Source organism: Cotesia glomerata, linkage group LG2 (genome assembly GCF_020080835.1).
Source record: "Cotesia glomerata isolate CgM1 linkage group LG2, MPM_Cglom_v2.3, whole genome shotgun sequence".
Lineage (NCBI taxonomy): Eukaryota > Metazoa > Arthropoda > Insecta > Hymenoptera > Braconidae > Cotesia > Cotesia glomerata.
The window spans coordinates 9,904,880-9,925,591 of NC_058159.1; the positions used below are offsets into that span (position 1 = coordinate 9,904,880).

Sequence of the window (20,712 nt, forward strand, 5' to 3'; positions counted from 1 at the left end):
TAATAGTAATATTATATTTAATGAAATGAGGTATTAAAAAAAATAAGAATGTAAAAATTTTCAAAATTTTTCACTCATGTATTAAATAGAATAACATATTATACATTATAATATAAAGTAACAATATGCACAAAAATTAGATCCATACGCACAGCTATACATAATTAATTTTCGTGTTACAATTTGTAAATTACTAAATTGCAATTATTAAAAAAATTTTTTAATAATTCCTTCGTTATTTATTGCGTGTATAATGCTGTAAAAATAAATAATCACAATTTCGTATAAATTCATTATTTTGGTAAAAAATTAATTAATTAAAAAAAAATGGTCTATTATATAAAAAATGCTTGGTGTTTTATGTATTCTGATGTAAAAATTTTATAAATATTTTAGCACGTTAATGCCACCGAGATTCTGCAATTTTTATAACAAAAATCAAATTTATACATAAATAAATGAAGAATATTAGCGATAATTACTTTAAAATAATATTTTTTTTAAAAATGTGCATATTGATTGCATTAATTAATTGAGCGCACGTCAATTTCTCATAACTCGTATACGCATGCATTTAATTTATATATTCATTCACTCGTATCTTTTATTAATATCGTTTGTCATTGTAGATTTTATAAAGTTTTATTATTTTATAATTCAAATTCCTTAATTAATTTGAACAATGCATATTTTATCTTTATTAGGATGTAATCATTCATTCATTGTACTGCTTCAAATATTATTTTAATTCAACATACTGCTGTCAAAACTATTACTAAATAACTGTTTTTTTTTTAAATTTATTTTACTCTTTTTTTTTATTTTTTTTTTTTTTAACTAATTTAACTATCTTTATTAAAAAAATACTGATACTTATGGTCAATAATGGCTCAATTTTAAATTATTTATATTTAATAGTTTAAAATATTTGAAAAAGAACACAAAAAACTGAAAACTAACATAAAAAAATGGTTACTTTAATTAAGAGCCGAATTATTGATTGATGTTAATAATAAACTATTGAGATAATTAATAAAGCGTATATAGTATTAATTTCTACAGCCAGCAGTCAAAAATAGACTGGATCGCGGCAAGAAGTCATCAATCCGATATTAAATAAAAGATACGTTTTGTTTCAATATTAAAAAATTATAAACGAGAATTCAATAGACATCTCGGAATACTGGTAAATTCTGTTTCAATTGCTACAAAAATAAATAAATAAAAATAGAAAAAAAAATAATATTAAAGATGTTGCGAACTTTTCTCTCATGGTTGGAAGAATAAAGTAGAGAGAAAAGTGATGAGTCCTACACCGCGAGCAAGTCTTGGACGTGTTGTTTCCAGTCCGCGAGAGACCGGCTCTCAAATGTATTTATACTCAATTTAAAAATAGACGATTTAAATATCTATTCAATTGTATTGAGTATCTAAACAAAGCAACCATGACAAATATTTATTGCCGTTTCTGTTTTAACTATGATGGATAATTTATAGACATCTTAGGATGATAAGAGAGCCGGATATAGGCAGATACAAATCTATAGACTCAATTGTATATTGTGTTTGTACAACGAAGAGCGGCCAATAATTATTATTGTGATTATTATTATTATTATTATCATCATCACTCATTGACAATGAGTGTCATTGTACGCGAATTTCATCGCTATTGTTAAGACCCGCCGTCACGCCGCTGTCTCATTTAGCATCGGATGACATTATTTCTTGCAAGCTTACGTATGAACCAGTTACGAAACCGAGAATACCAAAACATATTATAAAAATGTTTTTCCACAGTCTCCAGTAAAAGGGTCCCAGACCATCTTCAGTTTCCCACACTGTTACTAATTCAATTACTGACGGAAACATAAGACCCAATGTTGACAGACATATCGCACCAACCAGTGAAATGAATGGTCCCAGCTTTGGTACTGCGATTGCTATACCAACAGTGAAGATAACTAGTCCAATTCTCACCAAATATTCAGCGTACAATTTTCGGGCTCCAAAGTGATGTTTTAAGTTTTTCCAAATTATCTCCATCGGTACATAGAATTGTAATCCATACGTGAGGAAAATAGCAACAGCAATCATTACTTTTACGGCTTGAGCTAATGGTTCTTCTGTTGGAAGATTCAAAGTTATTGATCCTTTGGTTTCATCGCCGAACCGAAGATAACCGAAAAATCCAACAGTACTGTACAAAGATACTACGAAAAACATTCCAATGTTGAGAACTCCAGGGCATCCAATAAAGTGAGTTGGTGTCTTCATGTTGTTTTCCAAAGGCATAACCTGGTTAAAAATAATCAATGTTTAGACTCAATAACATTCAATATTTTTAATTAAGTATTTAAAAAAAAAAACAATTCCTGTTTTTTTTTTTTAGTTATGATTTTAAATACTTGTTGATTTTTTTAATTTAAAAAACATATTTTTTCTAGAAATACGATTATAAAAAAATTTTTTTTTTTTTTTGGCAGACATTTAAAATTGTAATTGTATTTATTTTTGGTTACAAATAGATATGATAGATTAAAAAAAATAATAACTTCTTGGAATAAATTCAAGTTACATAATATTTTAAAGAAGTTCATTTTTTTTTTCCCATGAAAACTATAATTATTAAAAAAACAAAAATCATTTGATGAAATAAATTTCTTAATTTTTATGATTGTAAAAAATTTTTTCTTTATAAAAAAATTGACTTTGAAAATTTCATTTTCTTTTAGCAAACTTTAAAAATAAATTTAATCATGTTGATTATTCGATTGAGAACAAAAATAAGCAAATCCGCAAATAATTGCTGTTTTTATTTAAATTAAAAAATTAAATGAATACTTACAACTCCGATTCCTTCAAGAGCGAAGATGGCTGTGCCGAAGAACATTGGTAGCTGAGAAAAGCTCGAAAATCCCGGTACTGGTTTAAATTCAGATGTGTCACGGAAGACATAGTAGAAAGTGATTCCCATACCAGATGCGATTAGTATATTTGCAACCATGGAAAATGGTGAAAGCCATTTAAGATTTCTTATGAGAGAAAAAGCCAATAGTATGGGCAGTAAACATGCCATATAAACTGTTACGTCCAAGTCTTTTTTGGTGTAATTTTCAATTACTTGTTCCAAGTTTTCTGCGACAAATACGATGTAGACACAGCAACAACCAAGTAAATCGATTACTAAAAATGTATTAATCGTTGCTCTGTAACATAAAAAATACATTGATAAATAAATAATTTTTCTTTTGAATAAATGAAAAAAAATCTTTTAGTACGAGTTGTATAATATTTTACTTCTAAGGGCTTCATATTAAGTTTGTTGAGTTTATTTGATGGAGTAAGTTTTAAATCGAAGCCAGAAACAGGTAAATAATAAAGTTGGTGTAGCCAGTGGTTAGAGTTTTAAAATTACTCACTTTGCAAGTCTGGCGTACTTCTGAACCGGTTCAGGACCAACGAGGAAAGCCGTCTCAGCGACCTCGGCAAATCCTAAACTTGGTGTTTGTGTTCGTCGACAGAGAGTGTGGGCACATTTAACAAGTATGTGGACGCAGTATGTACAGACCATCCCGATTAAAAATGTTGCTACAAGTCCGAAATACAGTCCAGCACTCTTAAAAGCTAAAGGCATCGCCAGGATACCCGAGCCAAGGCTGCCTTTCAACAAATGGATAAGAGTGTCAAGGTCTGATGTTGGATGCGATAATTTCCTATGCTCAAATGGATTATAAAGAGCAGCTTCTTCATCGTTTGCTTTCTCAACCAATGGTAGCGTTGATCCATTTGATATCATTGTAGGTACATCATTTTTCTCACATTTGTATCTGCAATATAACATTTGTTAGTATTTTATTTTTTCATATTTATTTGTTATATAAAAAACACATTAGACATGTAATTTTTTTTACGTACGTATGTGTAAATGTTTCATTATTTTTTAGTTTTTTTTTTTTTCTATCAACTTTTACACGAGTGTTTAGCTTGGCTAAATTTTCATTAGCGAATCCGCGTCAAGATTTAATGTTCTATTTTTACGTGTCATTTTTAACATTTATATGTTAAAAAATTGAACTAAATTTAGATTGTATTGTGTAATGTTATATATTCTTTCTGTGTGTATTAGATATTAATAATGGATTTGTTATACTTCAATGACGTAAGCAGAAAAATTCCATTAAATAAAATGAAAAAAAAAAAAATCTTCAGTATAAGATTTATTTTTAAATAAATGCAGAGATAAAAATATTATAGCCGATGAATGAAGAAAAATTATCACTGAATTGTTAATGACTGGTGTGAAGAAAATTGTTAGGCGTGTAGTGAAAATAGCTGTCAAGGCTGTCGAGGATACTGATTTGATGGAATAAATATTATTTTCAAAACTATATCAATAATAAACTAATTTAATAATAAATAATAAATAAATTGTGCTGTGAAAAATGAAATAAAATTTTTTTATTTTTATCTCATCATTATTCTACCTCGACTCTTAGTGAATTTTCAATAGAAAATATTGTTACATTAATAAACCAAGTGAAATAACCAACACCTTAATGTTTTATTAATTACTATCGAAACCTCGGTAACGCGTGGTGGTAGCCCTTAAATCCCTTTTTTTTATTTTATTGTCATGCCAGAGTTATCCGTGTTTATTAAATAAAGTGAGTGTATTTATAAAATAAAAGGTTATTATTTATTATAATTAATAATTATTGAACAGAATGTCCAGCAAATTTCTTCGTCGATTTTTTTTTTCATTAAAATATCATTGATTAGGAAAACAAATTTTTATTTTTAATGAGTTTTTATGTCAAAATTATCATTAATTATTAGATTTTCTTGAATTTTAGAAACTTCATTTTTCATCTCATTAAATAATATTCATTTTCCTATTTTTCAATAAATTATTCAAATTTATGAACCATTATACAATTTATCAATGTACGCTAATTTTAATAAAAATTGTGCAATTTTGTAATTCATTGTCAAGGTTTGAATTATTATAATAGCGCAGTAATGATATTGAGAATTCTTTGACAGGATTTGTAGGGATAGGAAGAAATCCTCAATACAATACATCTAATAATATATATTAGGACCAAATGTTCTTGAAAAAAACTAACACACGTAAAAATATAGTTATTTTTATTTTCTCATAAAGCAAAACTAAGTACTTGGAATTTAATTATTAATTTTTCTATGAATTTACCGGATTGCTGGACATCCTATCCTTGACAGGGTCGATTGTACAATTTGATCAATAAAAAACAATGACAATGCAGTAGTAAAGAGACCGCAATAAATTTTTTTTATTTATTAATCATTTTTTTTTTTTTTTTTTTTATAAATTCATTAATAAAATATTAATATTAAATGATATAAATCGTAAAAGGTAGAGGTTGTGTAGGTACCGGTTGAAGTGCGGTAGTCTCTCTCCTTAGGTGTGTTGCGAGCTCTCATTTTTGACGAGATAAGAGCTCTCACTTGTGAGATACTCTCGCGCTCGACGTGTCACGTGACACGGTGACACAACACGGGTACACACGTGTTTCGTGTGCGAGAGACACACGCGTCTCACACATGACTTTCTGGCTTAGAGATCAGGCTCAGCTGCAACCACCGCACTGCATCACCGACGCCCAGCGCCACGACGCAGTACGACGACTAACAAGCCATTGTTTACTTTAACATTCCACTTCACAACAAAAAAGGATAATACACGTTAACGAGATTATATCAGTTTATCAAAAATAGTCTAAATTTTTATTTCCATGTCAGTTCAATTATACTAATTGTTATTGTCTCGTTTATTTATTTACTTTTTTATCTAATGTGTTTTTGTCTATTCAGTCTGTCAAGTCACTTATGTCTTCATTGATACTATTCATTTTGTCAATTATCATAGCTTTATTTACTTACAAAAGTAGTTAAACTATTTTTTTTTCTACTGTTGGTTTATTTTAATATCAATATGGCGATTAAAACAATAATAATAATAATAATAAACTATGTAAATTTAAAAGTAATTGTTCAATTTATTGCATACCGCATGATCTAAACTTTTATTCCAAATTATTCTAGGGCGCGCAAAAAAATAACTATTCACGTTATTATAAATTACAATCGCGTGATATTAATGTGAATACATAAATTTGTCTGTTATGCAACAGTAATATATAGTAATAATTATCGAGTGTCTAGCTTTCCTTATAACTTTTTTTGCTGAGTCAAGTTTTATTTATATAAAATCTAAGTATGCAACATTCCGTTGTTGAAAGATGACGTGTTACGCCCACGTATATGTGGATGTCTAAGAAAATAAAAGATAAACATATCATATTTTTTGAAATGCATTTTTCGAACATAGTTGATAGGAACTTCCATATTATTAACATTAGTTTAAATTCTTTTCATTGAAATGCATGTACACAATTCATGCAGGATGATAATGAATGAAAAAGAGATAAGGTAGCTTATATCATTGAAGCAATTAATATTCTTAAATTTTGTATAAAGAAATATTATCTATGCAAAAGAATATATTTTAAGCTTGACAAGAATTAAATAAAAATAGTAAGCTGTTTATGATAATAAATGTTTTTATTTGAATGATTGTAGACAATTACTTTAAATTGAATTGTGAAAAGCTCATATATCAAATAAAAAATTTTTATTTTTAAGTCGATAAATGTTTATAAAAGATGTCGATTAATTCGGAGAATTACTTTATGTATACAATAATTAACCTTAATCAATTGACTTATCTATATTGTTAACAGGATGAATAATTCTTAAGAATTTTACGCGGCTACAATAAATGTGACATAATTATGATCATGAATATATGGTTGAAACAAATATATAAATACTTATTTTGGATTATCACAAAATTTTAAGCCACTTATCCATTACTGTGTGGAAATTTCCACCAAGTAAGTAGTTTTATTATCTGATTAGAAAAAGATTTATACGTTATTATCTTTATTACTGATTTTGAAATTAACATTGCTCAATAGTGTACTTGAAAAAAAAAAATTTTTTTTTGTTTTAATTCGTAGACTTGATAAATCTTTTTATAATTCTTGTAGATTAAGATAAATATCCGTGTTTATCTTTAAATTATAGAATTAAAATACCCCATAAGAAATCTCAGTTATTAGGCGATGTAAATAAAAAAAACCAGAAAATCCAGTTTTTTATCAAGATAAACTTGTAGGTAATATTTGTATTTACTTTTTATATTTAATTAACACTTTATTAAAACAGTTAATTGTAACTTATTCACAATAAAAAACACATTAAATAATCTTGTTTCAAATAAATCAATTATTATAAAACATTTATATTTACTTGTTTCTTTTTCTTTGTAATTACATATTTTGTACTTGATATTTATGTTTTATTTATTAAAATTTTTAAGATTTTGATTTTATAATTATAAATCAGGGATAAAATAATCAAGATTTCTCATTTTCCAACAATAATTTTGGAGTACATCTTAGTAATTTCAATATCAAGCGATAATTTAAATATTACAGTAACAAATAGAGAAAATCAATTAAAATAAATAAAATTACATCCAAAATCTCAAACGATGATCAAACGGTATGCATACATCAATAACAATTAAAATATTGAATAGCACATTTATACATTATTTTTAAATGAATGATTTTCAATTAAAGTAAAGTATATTGGCGACTTTTACGTCGTACGTGTAAAATTTAAATAAATTCCTGGCTTATCAAAAATTATAAGTAAATATACAAAATATTTGATGATAAGTCAATTGAAGCTGTTTAATTAATTTGCATTTTTTAAGATGAACTAATCAGAGATAATGACATAATTAATTAACTTTCAATAATACTCAATTAAAAATATCATTGAAATTTCATGTCATAATTTTAATGAATTATTCTATAGCTTTGATACCAATTGAGAGGCCGTTGAGTTTATCGCTTTATAACTAGATTTTATTGTTTGAAGATAAATAATGATTAAGAAAATAATAATAATAAAAACTTCCATTACAGTGTGTGATAAAAAATAAACTTTAACAATTAAAGATACATTTTTAGTCGAGTTAATTAATTTAAAAAATGTCGCCGAAAAATACTTTACTTTTAAAATAAAATTTTGAAATCAAAAGTAATGGAATGATAAACGTAGATGTACATTAATATACATGATTGTCATTCTCCATTCGCATAAAAAGCTATGGAATTTTTAATATTATTTAAAAAACTTTTTTCAGCAATAAAGCGATGATAATGATCAGTTTATGACAGTAAAGTCTACGAGTCAAGTCAAAATTTTTAGTCAGATGATCAACGTAAACCGTTCCGTTTAATGGATTGTTTTTATTTATAATCAATAATTAAAAATAACAAAATTTTAAATCAGCATTGCTGGTTAAATAAAATTGTAGAAAAACTTACTTGACAAGAACCATGTCTGACAATTCTGTTTTTGTTTCATGTCTTTTTGGGTCATATTCGGCAATCATTGGACGCATGGGTGTTCGCTGTAAATAAAAAAATGATTTATCATTATCATTGTTATTTTAAGTGTTTGTTTAATTAAATTTGAATTTAAATGTATAAAGAGAGGAAGTATCAAAATTAATGAGTTTAATGAATTTCTGAATAAATTTACCATTAATACCGCGCTTGAAATAACATTGTAAATAATGAACTTGGATAAAGCATTAATGATTAAACATTATATATTACACATACATTACGTAATTGCCAATATATATCAATATCAATGAACGGATACTAAGCGATATCCTCGAGCGTAAATTATTAAACAAAATTATTGTGACACCCTATCTCAGCGCACTTTATTGCTATTATCGCTAATTTTCAATCATCTAAGTTCCGGTAATATATTTATTAATATTTTCTTTCGACAGCGCAGTTTTATTTATTAGTAAATTTATTTTATAATCTAACAAACAAACGAAACTAAAACTATATTCATGAATGAAAAATATCTATGATTAATCGAATGATAAAATACGTGTGTAAAGAGTATTAACTTTTCCTCGTCCATCCGTTGGAACGTAAGTCGATGACAGTGAGCTCATTTCAACATCAAAATCACTCTCGGTGTGACTTATATCCTCAAAATCCATTGTTATTTTATTTCAATTTCTTGGCTTATTCGATTAGGTTCAACTTTTTAATATTATAATAAAATTAAATAATAAAAATAATACTTTAAAACCCATATAATTAATAAAAAAGAGAAGCACTAAGCAGTATTAACGATTAACTGTTTAATATAATATGTACATATATATTTCTTGTTGTCTATTGAGGTAAAGATGCATTACTTAAATAATCACTAATCATATTTAACTATGTGCACTTATTACAATAACTTATTAAAAATTCAGTAGAATCGTTAACAATGAGAGGCATTTTCAATAATTATTTAAAAAAAAAAAAAAAAAGTTAAATATCACTGTTTCTTTTATTTCAAAATAAAACTTTTAGTGTTATTGTTTGATAACCGCACCAGCACTATCAAGTAATAAACTAACATTGAATAAATATTCAACACAAGTAGTTAATAAAAGTAGAACTAGAATTATTTCACCTATTTGACTGAACAATAATATTCATAATAATAATAATAATAATAATAATGATGAAGTTATTTCAATAATAAATCCGTCTTAAACTGGTTCAACAATGACAATAACTGAATATGAGTCTCCGTCTCGAGTTTGATGCGTGTTCACTCTTGTATTGTAGATTAGTAAGTGACTCCTGACAAATAGAATAAGACTAATGTATAATGTAATGTCTAGAGTAGGGTAGTTTACTCTAGTAGAGTGAATACTTGAAGACGCAAAAAGCTTAACGAATCGTTGCCAAAATGAAACGTTTGAGAATGTCCCGAGGACGAATAAGCTTTCTTAATATATATCTTCTAACTTTATTCGGTCTGTAGCCAATGCAAAAATAGGAAGAGTTAATGGTAGTTGGATGAACGTGTCACTATTAGGACCCTAACAAATTATTTTATTTATTATTTTTACCAAATCATTTATTTCTTCCTTATCACTTTTTTTTCCCCTCAATTAAATCAATTAATATGTGGCGTTTATGAGTAATGACTATAATAGGTGTGAGATATAAACAAGGTTAACGGAAATTCAAAATAAATAAAATTTTAATTTAAAAGTAGATGAGTTTCTATTTTTAAGATGAGGGCGCCACTTGGCAAAGTTACAAAAACTTTGTGTTTATTGTTAAATTTAATCAAAGAGAGATAATAATATAATATACACAAAATTTAATAATATAACATTTTAAGTATTATATGTTAGATTAGATGTATTATCATGATTTTTTTTTTTTTTTATAAGAAACTTGAAAAACTTGAAGTGCAATTTTTAAAAAATATTTTTTAGTTCTAATTTAATGAGCGAAAAAAAATCAAAAACGTCGGCTTACTGTAAAAAGTACTTTTTTTTTCATTTTAATTGAAAGAAATATGTAAATATTATTAATTATTTATTTTTGCAGTTAATGCGACGTACAATGTGATGAAAATTTTTTGTATACTCATTATAAGAATTGAAATGCGGTTATTTATGCCAAATCCGTCAATCATCAATATTTTCAGAACAAATTAGCATGAATTACATCCGGTACGTATTTATTATTAAAGAGACGGCATAAATTGTCACATTGCCAAGTGAACAAATAATATCAATGCACGCAGTTTTGAATTACTAAAACTACGTTTATTAATTTTTATCTGTCATCAGACATCTTAATCATCATATTCACATAAATACTAACGACTTGACTATTATATTTTGAAACAAAAATACTTCCCTAATAAAAGAAGATATTTTTATTATTAACATATTTGGTGTAAAATGAATAAGTAAATATAATTCAAGTGACATATTTTTTTAAATGTCGTATTTGATTTATTTTATAAATTATTATTCCGATAAAATTAAAGAGTAAACATATTAATTTTTTATTGAAATATTTCTGTGAAATGATTTATTTATAAAAATCATACAATTGGTTTTTTATAAATAATTAAAAAAAACAATAAATAAATAAATGAATAAAAATAACTTTTTGAATAATAATATTCAATCATGTGCGATAAATTTAACGATTGATTTAGTTTAATCATCTATCAATTGTATCAATTGATGTCGAGACCGCGCGATTACAATTGGTTAAAACTAAAAGTGACCATGGAATTTAATTTATTTACTTTGTTTTGTTTTATATTCTATAAGCTTATATAATTTTATTGAAAAAGGGCAGGTTGCCAGAATTTAAAGTATATTTTTAAGTAATAAAAAGTCACGATTTTTATTATTTTTTTCTAAATTTGACGTATAAAAGAATTAATAATCCAAGTTTATTTGTCAACATCCGTTGTATACATTTCTATATAATGTCATAAGTTGTGAACCAGAATAACACGGATATAGTGTTTCATAATGAAAACAAAAAAAAAAAAATAAACTTTTTTATCGATATACAAAGTATATAAGATGATAATGATAAAATAAATATTTAAAAAATGATTGAATAAGTAAATGATGAAACTAATTTCGATTAAATTTAATTGTAAATGATCCATATTCATTATAATATTACTACGTCAAAGCAGCATAATTTACTTGCAAATGAGGATGCATTTAACCCATAAAATAGATAATAATGCTTTTGAAGGTAAAATATAATGTTGCTAATACACCGATTACAGCTATTGTCTGATGACTGAAATGTTATATATAGATATTTATCAAATCAAAAACGAAAATAACGAAACAGTTTTATCAACTCTGAAATAATTTCATTCAATATACTGTTTTTCAACTCGCTGAATATCTGATGGTATAATAAAAACAATAACATAACTAAACTAATCTTCTTAATTGTGTGTAATATATATTTTTAATATATATTTATAGAAATTACAGCCACAGAAACATTATTCACAGAAGATGAAGCTATTTAGTAATTTAAAGACTCTATGAACTTTAAACAATAATTAAGAGTCAATGACCAAATATTAAAACGTTGATCATTATTAATGAGATACAATTGAGTCAAAGATCATTGATTTGATGTACAATATATAAATTTATCAATTAATGTTTTATGTTATTATCATAGCTAAAATCGGTAAGTGTTAGCTGTAAATTTAGTTTTATTTGTTAGGTTGTTAAAATAATATCAATAAAAAATTAATAAAGCAAGGTGTATACTTCGACATGAATGCCGCGTAAATTAAATCTAGACCCGGAAAAAATGATAATTGGCCACTCGGAAATACGCTGATCGGCAATTACACCTTGCGTAATTACTTTACTGCTATATGGATGATGTTATTTTTTGTTTGTTAAAATAATAATCAATCTGAATTTGTTGTGTGAAATACTTATATAGTAAGCAATAAATGTTCTATCGCTCAATAATTATCTTTCAAGTGTAAAAATTTGACGCTTTACATGTATAATTTCAAAGAATAAATTCGAGTTCCAGAGTAATAATGTAAATTAATAATTATAGAATGCAGCTATTAACGTCATTGTGATGAAAGCAAGTTATTAAAATAAAACATGCAATATAATTTAACTTTGGATTTTTTTTTCTTTGAATATGACGTAATTATTGATAATTTATGATGCAAGTTTTATTAAATATGACAAATATATTTTTTTATTTTTAAATTAATATTCAATGTCAATTCTTACGAATAAAAAATTTTCATGCACTGATAAAAAAAAACTAACTTGATTCAAGAAAAAAAATTGTGAACCAAGGTAAACGATTTTCTTGGGTTTTAAATTCTTGAATTTCAATATTTATATCTTTGATCGGTAACTATCGCTATTTGATTCAAAGCCATGTATCTTCAGTCAGTACGACGAATTTATTCAATCTAGAATAATTTATAAATTCAAAAGTTACTTTCTTGCATTAAAAGCTGAATTATTTGAATCAAGAATGAAGTTTTGAGAGAATAAATATTTTTTTTTTTAATTAAAAAATGATTTTTTTTTATTGTGGATATTTTATTTTCTTTTGATTTATTTAACCAACTAATACTGAAAATGTTTTTAATTAGAATAAATTACGCAGAATCAATACCGATAATTAAGCGGTCGCTTTACTGTTATTACCGATAAATGTAAAACGCATCAAGTATAAACGGTTAAGTACATTTTTAGCCTTGTAGCCATTGTTACATCACCTCTTTTCATGATCTATAAATATCTGGGTTTATTTGTATCCTAATTGATATGTGTCAATATTTATTACAAATATAAATACAAATTATTTTTTATCTATTAAGATCAATTAATGTTAATGAACGTGCGAATATCCGTTATAATACGCTATACTTAATGTAAAATTCAAATTGGTTATTGTTATTAATCGTTATATTAATAACTATAATCATTATTATAACCATAACAATATCAAAGTTTAACCAGAATCTTCTGGAAATAATTATACGGCAGTCACCAAAGTTTAATAAGTGTCAAATGATATTTTATTGAATCATATTACTTGAGTTAAAAATATTCCACTGAATTTATTCTTATAATTATTTATTACCCATTAATAATGATTATATCAATATTAGATATCATTGATATCATATTATTCTTCTTAAATAAATAATGAAAAAAAAAAAAAAACAAATTAGTTATTTCTTTAATACTAAATCAATTACTTAACTTGGTCTTAAATAAATGTTTACAATCTAAACATTCTTTTATAATTACAATTTGATAATAAAAGTTAATAATATATTTGAGTTTCTGATAACAATAAGTCAGACTAAAATTTTAATGAAAGAATAGTCGGATTATTTAATTAAATATGTAATTTGAACTTAGGTTTGAATTTTTTTTTTAATTTATTATATAAAAAAATCAATGTTCCATGAAAAATAAAATACAAATCTTTGTAAAAAATAAAATTATCAAATATTTATCTATTTATCTCTTACGGAAAGAATTTTATTGTTATGATTTTTAGTAGATAAATAAACTGCTGAGTCGCGAATACATTCTATTTTTGAAGCGATTGTAAATAAAATAAAAGTAATCGATTGATTTGTAAGCTATCAATTGAAATCGGTAAACAAATGAAACATATAAAACGTCCAGTCGTATTGTTGAAGTTTGTTCTATAAAAGTCTAATAAAGTTTAAAGATCTAGTAAAATTGATTTTAAATTAAGCTCGTTAGTACATTTAGATGCCCTCTTTAAGAATAATGCTCTAATTTATATAAATAATAGTTAAAGCGATAAGATATTTTTTATAGACAGGTCGGTTAGGCACTGTCGGCGACGAAATAAATAAATTGAGTACACCAATCCCAGACTTGATTATTACGTTATCTACATTAATAACACATGTTAATAGTGGATTTTATTGTACAAAATTTGTCTTTAGTATAATTAAATCGTAAAGTAATTTAATTAACTTTATTAGTAATTACTTAAACTTCTTTCAAAATTAATTAATTATTTTGTATGCGTGAAAATAATATCAATTGAGAAACCCAATTTTATACTATTGTTATGTATAAATATAATGTATGCTCTTTTTATTCCGGTTTCAATCTTTCTTCCTCGTATACTGTTATTAAAACTACTAGAGCTTGATAAAAATAATCGTAAGAATAAAAAAAGTGGAAGTAATATTTCAGAGTCTAGCGCGACATACTTTTCTATGTGTACGGATGTAGATGATAAAAAAAATTGTACATTTCAGAAAAAATTATTACAATACGTTTCATTAAAATAGAAAAAAATTAGTAAAACGGTTCACTAAAGGCCATCCCTGCAACTTCCCGCTAATTCCATACCTGGGTGATTAAAATTGTACTTATGACGTTTTTGAGATTTTTGAGCTTAAAATATAATTTATGTGATATTTTGAGTTCACTGAGCTCAAAGAGATAGTATTTCTATGCATTCGAGCTCAAAAGTCTGATAGAAGTTTCATAGAACACTACTTTTGGAATTTTCAAACCGCAATAACTTTTTAATGGATCAACAGATTTTCACGTGGTTGGCGGCATTCGACGCAGTTTCATCAGCCTCATGAAGAATTTTCAGGTTTTAATTGATCGAACCAAAAATTTCGGAGTAATTTCGAAAAAAAACTTTTTTCGGTTTTCTTTTGTTCACGATATCTCTCGAACAAAGTAACCGATTTCGACCAGCTTGGTGGCGATCGATGTGGTTTTTTATTGTCTAGAGCTGAATAGTTTTTGGAATCGATCGGTGGAGCTGTTTAAAAGTTATCCAAAAAAAACTACATTTGAAAAAATTTTTTTTCTTAGTTTTTTTAAGATTTCTCAAAATCTACTGATCCGAATCGGTCCAAATTGTACTCAAAATCTAAGTTTGGCCAAGCCCTTTCAAATGGCACCAACCGCGATAAAATCGGATGAGCCGTTCACAAGTTATAAGCGGTTCACATACTTTCACACATACACACACACACACACACACACACACACACACACATATATATATATATATATATATATATATATATATATATATATATATACATACACATACAGACACAGTGACAACTTCGCGGGAGTAGTCAGGGAAGCTTCCTATGACCTTCAAACGTCGAGATCTGATGAAAACTCGATTTTCGCAAAACGGGGTGAAAACAATAACTTCTCAATTTTTGAAAATCTTCGATTTTCTTTGCGGGAAGTTAAAAATTTCAAGTGTCAATGTAAATTTATGTAAATGGTAATAATAGATTCTATTTAGTGAGTCATTGTACATGCGTACATACGTACTTATATATTAAATGAAAAATAAATGTGTGACTGTCTTGTTATGTGTAATATCATCAGTAATAAAATTAGTTATAGCTGTGACGAGACATTGTATCTTAACTTTTCTTGTGGGTGCATGGTGTTACGCAAATACCTAAAATATATAGTTTGTGAGCTAATGCCTTGTTCTAGTTTAAAAAATTTTAAGGGTCAATGAAAGAAAAAAGTCTGCGGGTAAAAATAGATTCAAGAGTGTAGCAAAATATTTTTTTTGTAATACCAACCGCGAAACTTGGATTTTCGAGCTATAGTTAGGAGGGGTAAAATGAATGATATCTGGTCATCTATAGTTGAGTCTACTTTTCACGCACACGTAAGGATAAGTGACATCTCTCTCTCTATCTGTCTCTACATTCCCGCATGGATGCTAAAAAGTACTATAGGATATTTAGTTTCGTTTATTTCTACAATCATCCACCAGGGAGAGTATGAATCGAAAAAAAAAAATCTTGGCGACAAGTCGATTCTTGTAAACAATTTTACTAATATTTTAGTTTGCCATTTATTTACGTGTGACAGTTCATAAATGAATAACATTTTATTTGCATCCTCTTCTTGCATCCTCCGAGTTTCGCCGTTGCTATTACAAAAAATTTTGTTCGATACAAATCCGCAAAGGTTGGTATTTTGGTAATAAACTTGAAGTGATGACACTCGTCTGAGATTATAAATACATTCTCAACAAAACCTCGCACGTTTTATCTGGTCTCGCTTCGCTCGACCGATAACAACGTACTCGGTTTTGTTGAGAATGCACTCATAATCTCAGCCTCGTGACGTCACTTCAAGCTTACCAAAATACCTACCATCGCGCATACGTATCGAAAATAACTATTTTCTAATAAAATGTGTGCGTAGTTTTACGTAATTACAAGTTTTGCCGCTTAATGTTTAGGTTTTTAAACAGGAAAACTTAATACTATTATTGGTTAACCACATAGAGGAAAAATTAAATAATTATCCAATGCATGATAATAAAACATTGCATGTTTATATTATTACATTTTTATGACGCGCTGATGTTTGTTCTCTGAACTCTGATTATTATTTCAAAAAATTTATGATTAAACTGTTTGTAACAAATATGGGATGTAACTGTATCTCTATTGCCGCTATTAAGTTATTAAAAAATTGTATTTGTTATTATTTATCGCGGTAGTGAGTTTAGCAATAAAACATCGGATTGAGTTGCAATATAAACTTATTTGTTTATATTTTGCTGTTATTATTTTTAATAATATTAATTAAAAAATTACGATTGTTTGTCCGTCTGAAATACTTTTGGCATACTTTAGTTGCTGGAATTTATGAAATTATTAAAAAAAAATACAAGTAATTTATCGTTGTATGTCGGCAAATTTATCGACTTTATTCATAAAATTTGAATATTTTAATTATTTTTTATAATTATAGTACGATTAGTTGATAAGTATATACTTAGTTAACATTGACTTGATTGATTAATAAGTTGAATAAAATTATAATAGTTTATTATACGCTAATATTAATTAATTTTTTTTTTATCACTTTAAATGATTTAGGAATTTTATTAAAAATTGATTTAAAAAAATCTCGTTTTTAAAAATTTCGATAACGAACCTAACAATATGTAATCCTAATAAAAATTTAACGTTTTTAATTTGTGTTATTAATTATAAGTAAACGAACAAAATAAAAATTAAGAAATTTTTATCTTAGAAACTATTGCCTTGACGTAACATTAGTCATTACTGACATAAAGAAGAGGATTTTGAGCTATTGCTCAAATCCTTATCTGAAGACATTGAAGCAGGATTAAATTACTATCAGTAGCGATTGCATTTAAAATTAATTTTAAAACCTAGTTTTTTTTTTTTATTGCTTTTTATTCTATATTCACCTATTAAAAATTTGTAAAATTATATTGTTATAATCTCTTGAAAAAGTTGAAAGAACAACTATTTAAAGTTTCATTATTTTCATGATCTGACAAAAAATTTGAATGAGCTATTACTGCAGTATTTTAGTATTTAAAAATATGCTCCAATTTGTGATTTTATTTTTTATCTAATTAATGATCAATAACAATATAGATTTCTGACTATTTTATTATTACTATGGTCGAACTACGTACTGCATACTTTCTCTTTTCACAAAAACGATGAAAAATTTCAATCTCTTATCAGAAATAGTACTCGAATGGTTCCTTATCGTTAAAGAAGATTTAATTAATAAATCGTTATTTATTTATTTATTTATTTTTTTTAGTTGAGCGTATAAGTTTATTAATAGAACAAAAACAAATCGAAATTTTTTTGGATAAACTAATAATTTTTTTTCCTGTATACAGTTAGAAAGCTATTATTTGCCATGCAATTAGCTAAAATTTTACTGAAGTAAGTATGACAGTAATCAGTCATTACAATCTCGACAAAATTATTTGAAGTAAAGTGAATAAGTAAGCATATATTGGTACAAAAAAAAAAAAAAAGAAAATAACAATGAATAATAATAATAGTAAGTACTTGAACAGGGACACGAGAACTGTTAGGTGCGTACAGACTTACGGTTGTGTCCCCACTATAATTCCTGTAACTATTGTGTATTGAATGTGTATTGTCAACGTCATGAAGAGAATCCGAGGCCTACAGGAATGGAAAATTCCATTCCATAACTTGAGTTTAAAAATAAATACAACTACGACTTAAAAGTCGTCTTATTCCAAAACTAAGATTAGTTAAAATCTTAATTACCTTTTTAAAAATCAATTTCGAGATAATAGTTTGACTACTTTAGTGACATTTTTATTGACTGAAAGATATTTTAAGCATTAAAATAATGAATTTTTAATGAACTACATAAATGTAAAAATAAATAAAGTGAAGAAAAAAAAAATTATTCGAACTATTCTACTACAAAAATGAAAAAAATTATACCAGCGAGCTCACACTACTTGCTTACATACCGGCTTTATCGCTAAAGACACGAGGTACTTGAATAGTTATCGCTAAATTTTTAACGGTCTATAAAAAGTTTACTACTTTACTTATAATATAAATAATGGAAATAGAAAACATTGAAATTATTAAAATCAAATACGTAGAATACTATTTTAGCATCGAGAAGTGTATTGTTTAAAAATCTTTATTTAAACTTTTACTTTGCAGAATCTTTGCAATATAGCTTAACAATAATCGAATTATCTTATTTATTCATGCCTATAGAGTTAAAGTATTGATTTTTTCTCCAGTCTATATGTCGTTGAACTTTGTGTACTCGGGACGTAGACGTAGACGGTGATGTAACGATTTATATGTATATAGATATACCGCAAGGTAAAAGATGAAAATTGTGTTACTTCGATTTTATTCAACTACCACTACAATGACTTACAAGTATTGCAGTAAGTTAATATATATGTATATATACATTTGGAATTAGATTGTATTCAAACACGCGACAGATGGTAAGTCGCAAACTTTCAATCATGCGCAAACGATTTTTGTACACCCCTACTAACGGATTCTCAATTTGTATAGTAGAAACAAAAATTCGATAAAAACCAATAATATTTTACTTTATTATTTACCATAGCTTCTGCGTAGTAAACTATTGATTCACGTGTAACTTTACTTCAACCCAACTCAATATTCTTTTTTATATATTGATTAGCTTTGATGTTACGCATTAATTTCTACAAAATTTCTTATTTATATTTAGCACTTGAAAAAGTTAATTGACTCATAAAATCAACAAATATTTGCCTTTTAAAAATATGTTTTTTTTAGAAATTCAATATTGTTGTTGTTTATTTATTCACAAATTGACATTTAACGGTAATAATTAAATCGATACGTTATATGGGTATAAGGAAAAAGCCATGCGAAGAAATATAAAGCGCGCATAATTTTTTTTATATAATAACTAATAAATATGCTGTAGATTATTGATTGTAAATAGTGTTTAAAACCAATTACAAATTAATACTTATAAAGGTTAAAAAAAAATTTCTTACCTTGAAATCACCCCCTTGTAACGGCGCATTGGCCTGATTAGACATCAAGTGTGACATTATTTAAATAATTTAATAGAATATATTTCTATTTGCCAAAGGCCTCTTTAATTTTAGTTGCCAGCAATTTACCTTTAATATACGTTATAAAAAATATAAATATATATATATATTTTTATCTGTATACTTTATACAGCACTCACAATTTTTTTTTTAATAATCATTAATTAATTCATCGCTTATTCATAAATATTCAAATTTAAAAAATTCGCGCAGCAGCATCACTAAAATGTATCGTGCTGACACACTTCCGGTGCACGTTTTTATGAATTTAGATTTTTAAAAATATATCTGTATTTCTTCTGGTTAAATATTTATAGAAGATATATTTATATAGATATACATACGTGTGTATATATGTACAAATATTATAAATAAATTGATTAATCAAATAGAAATTTATCTCCTTGTATGATTTTATTAAATAGTGTGTTATATTTTTTCCTCGATTCACTGCCTTGAAGTTAAAAATTTAAATAAATTAAATTAATTAATGGAATGAACACAAGGCACAGTCGGTGGTGTTAATTGATTACCAATGTGTCTTTTAGTAGATCTCAACGAGGAATGAGAATAGCGTGGCAAACAAGACAACCCACAAATTTTTCATCCAAATCCCTTCTACTCTTGCTCCCACTTAAACTTATTTTCCCTTTCCGTATCAAGATATATCCCCTCTTACATTCACTAACAACCCCACTGTTGTACTGACTGTACACAAACTACGTATTTAGCTATTAGACTACTAGACTGTACTAGACTTCGTAAAATA

At 26.2% G+C, this 20,712-nt stretch overlaps 1 protein-coding gene and 1 long non-coding RNA gene across 7 annotated transcripts; both read right to left on the reverse strand.

Annotated features, from left to right (window-relative positions):
• Window positions 1-57: 57 nt before the first annotated feature.
• Window positions 58-20,306, reverse strand: LOC123260080 (proton-coupled amino acid transporter-like protein pathetic). 6 transcript variants are annotated; one of them, XM_044721015.1, is made up of 6 exons: window positions 20,288-20,306; window positions 19,884-20,012; window positions 8,448-8,533; window positions 3,423-3,830; window positions 2,849-3,209; window positions 58-2,298 (listed from the first exon to the last, which is right to left on the reverse strand). In XM_044721015.1, the coding sequence occupies exons 2-6, from the start codon at window positions 19,938-19,940 to the stop codon at window positions 1,702-1,704; spliced, it is 1,509 nt and encodes a 502-aa protein (XP_044576950.1). In that variant the 5' UTR covers window positions 19,941-20,012; window positions 20,288-20,306; the 3' UTR covers window positions 58-1,701. The 6 variants fall into 6 exon arrangements, with proteins under 6 accessions (XP_044576950.1, XP_044576949.1, XP_044576948.1 ...); XM_044721014.1 differs by lacking the exon at window positions 20,288-20,306 and adding an exon at window positions 20,084-20,275; XM_044721013.1 differs by lacking the exon at window positions 20,288-20,306 and having other exon boundaries at window positions 19,884-20,275.
• On the reverse strand, window positions 18,137-19,859 carry LOC123260082. Its single transcript, XR_006508397.1, has 2 exons — window positions 18,622-19,859; window positions 18,137-18,542 (listed from the first exon to the last, which is right to left on the reverse strand). It is a non-coding gene; the product is annotated as an uncharacterized LOC123260082 (long non-coding RNA).
• Window positions 20,307-20,712: the final 406 nt, after the last annotated feature.

Coding starts and splice junctions, on each gene's coding strand:
- LOC123260080 (XM_044721012.1), bottom strand. CDS start 9,148: ATGGATTTTGAGGATATAAGTCACACCGAGAGTGATTTTGATGTTGAA. Junction 3,210..3,422: donor AAGTACGCCAGACTTGCAAA/GTGAGTAATTTT, acceptor TTTATGTTACAG/AGCAACGATTAATACATTTT. Junction 2,299..2,848: donor CTCTTGAAGGAATCGGAGTT/GTAAGTATTCAT, acceptor ATTTTTAACCAG/GTTATGCCTTTGGAAAACAA.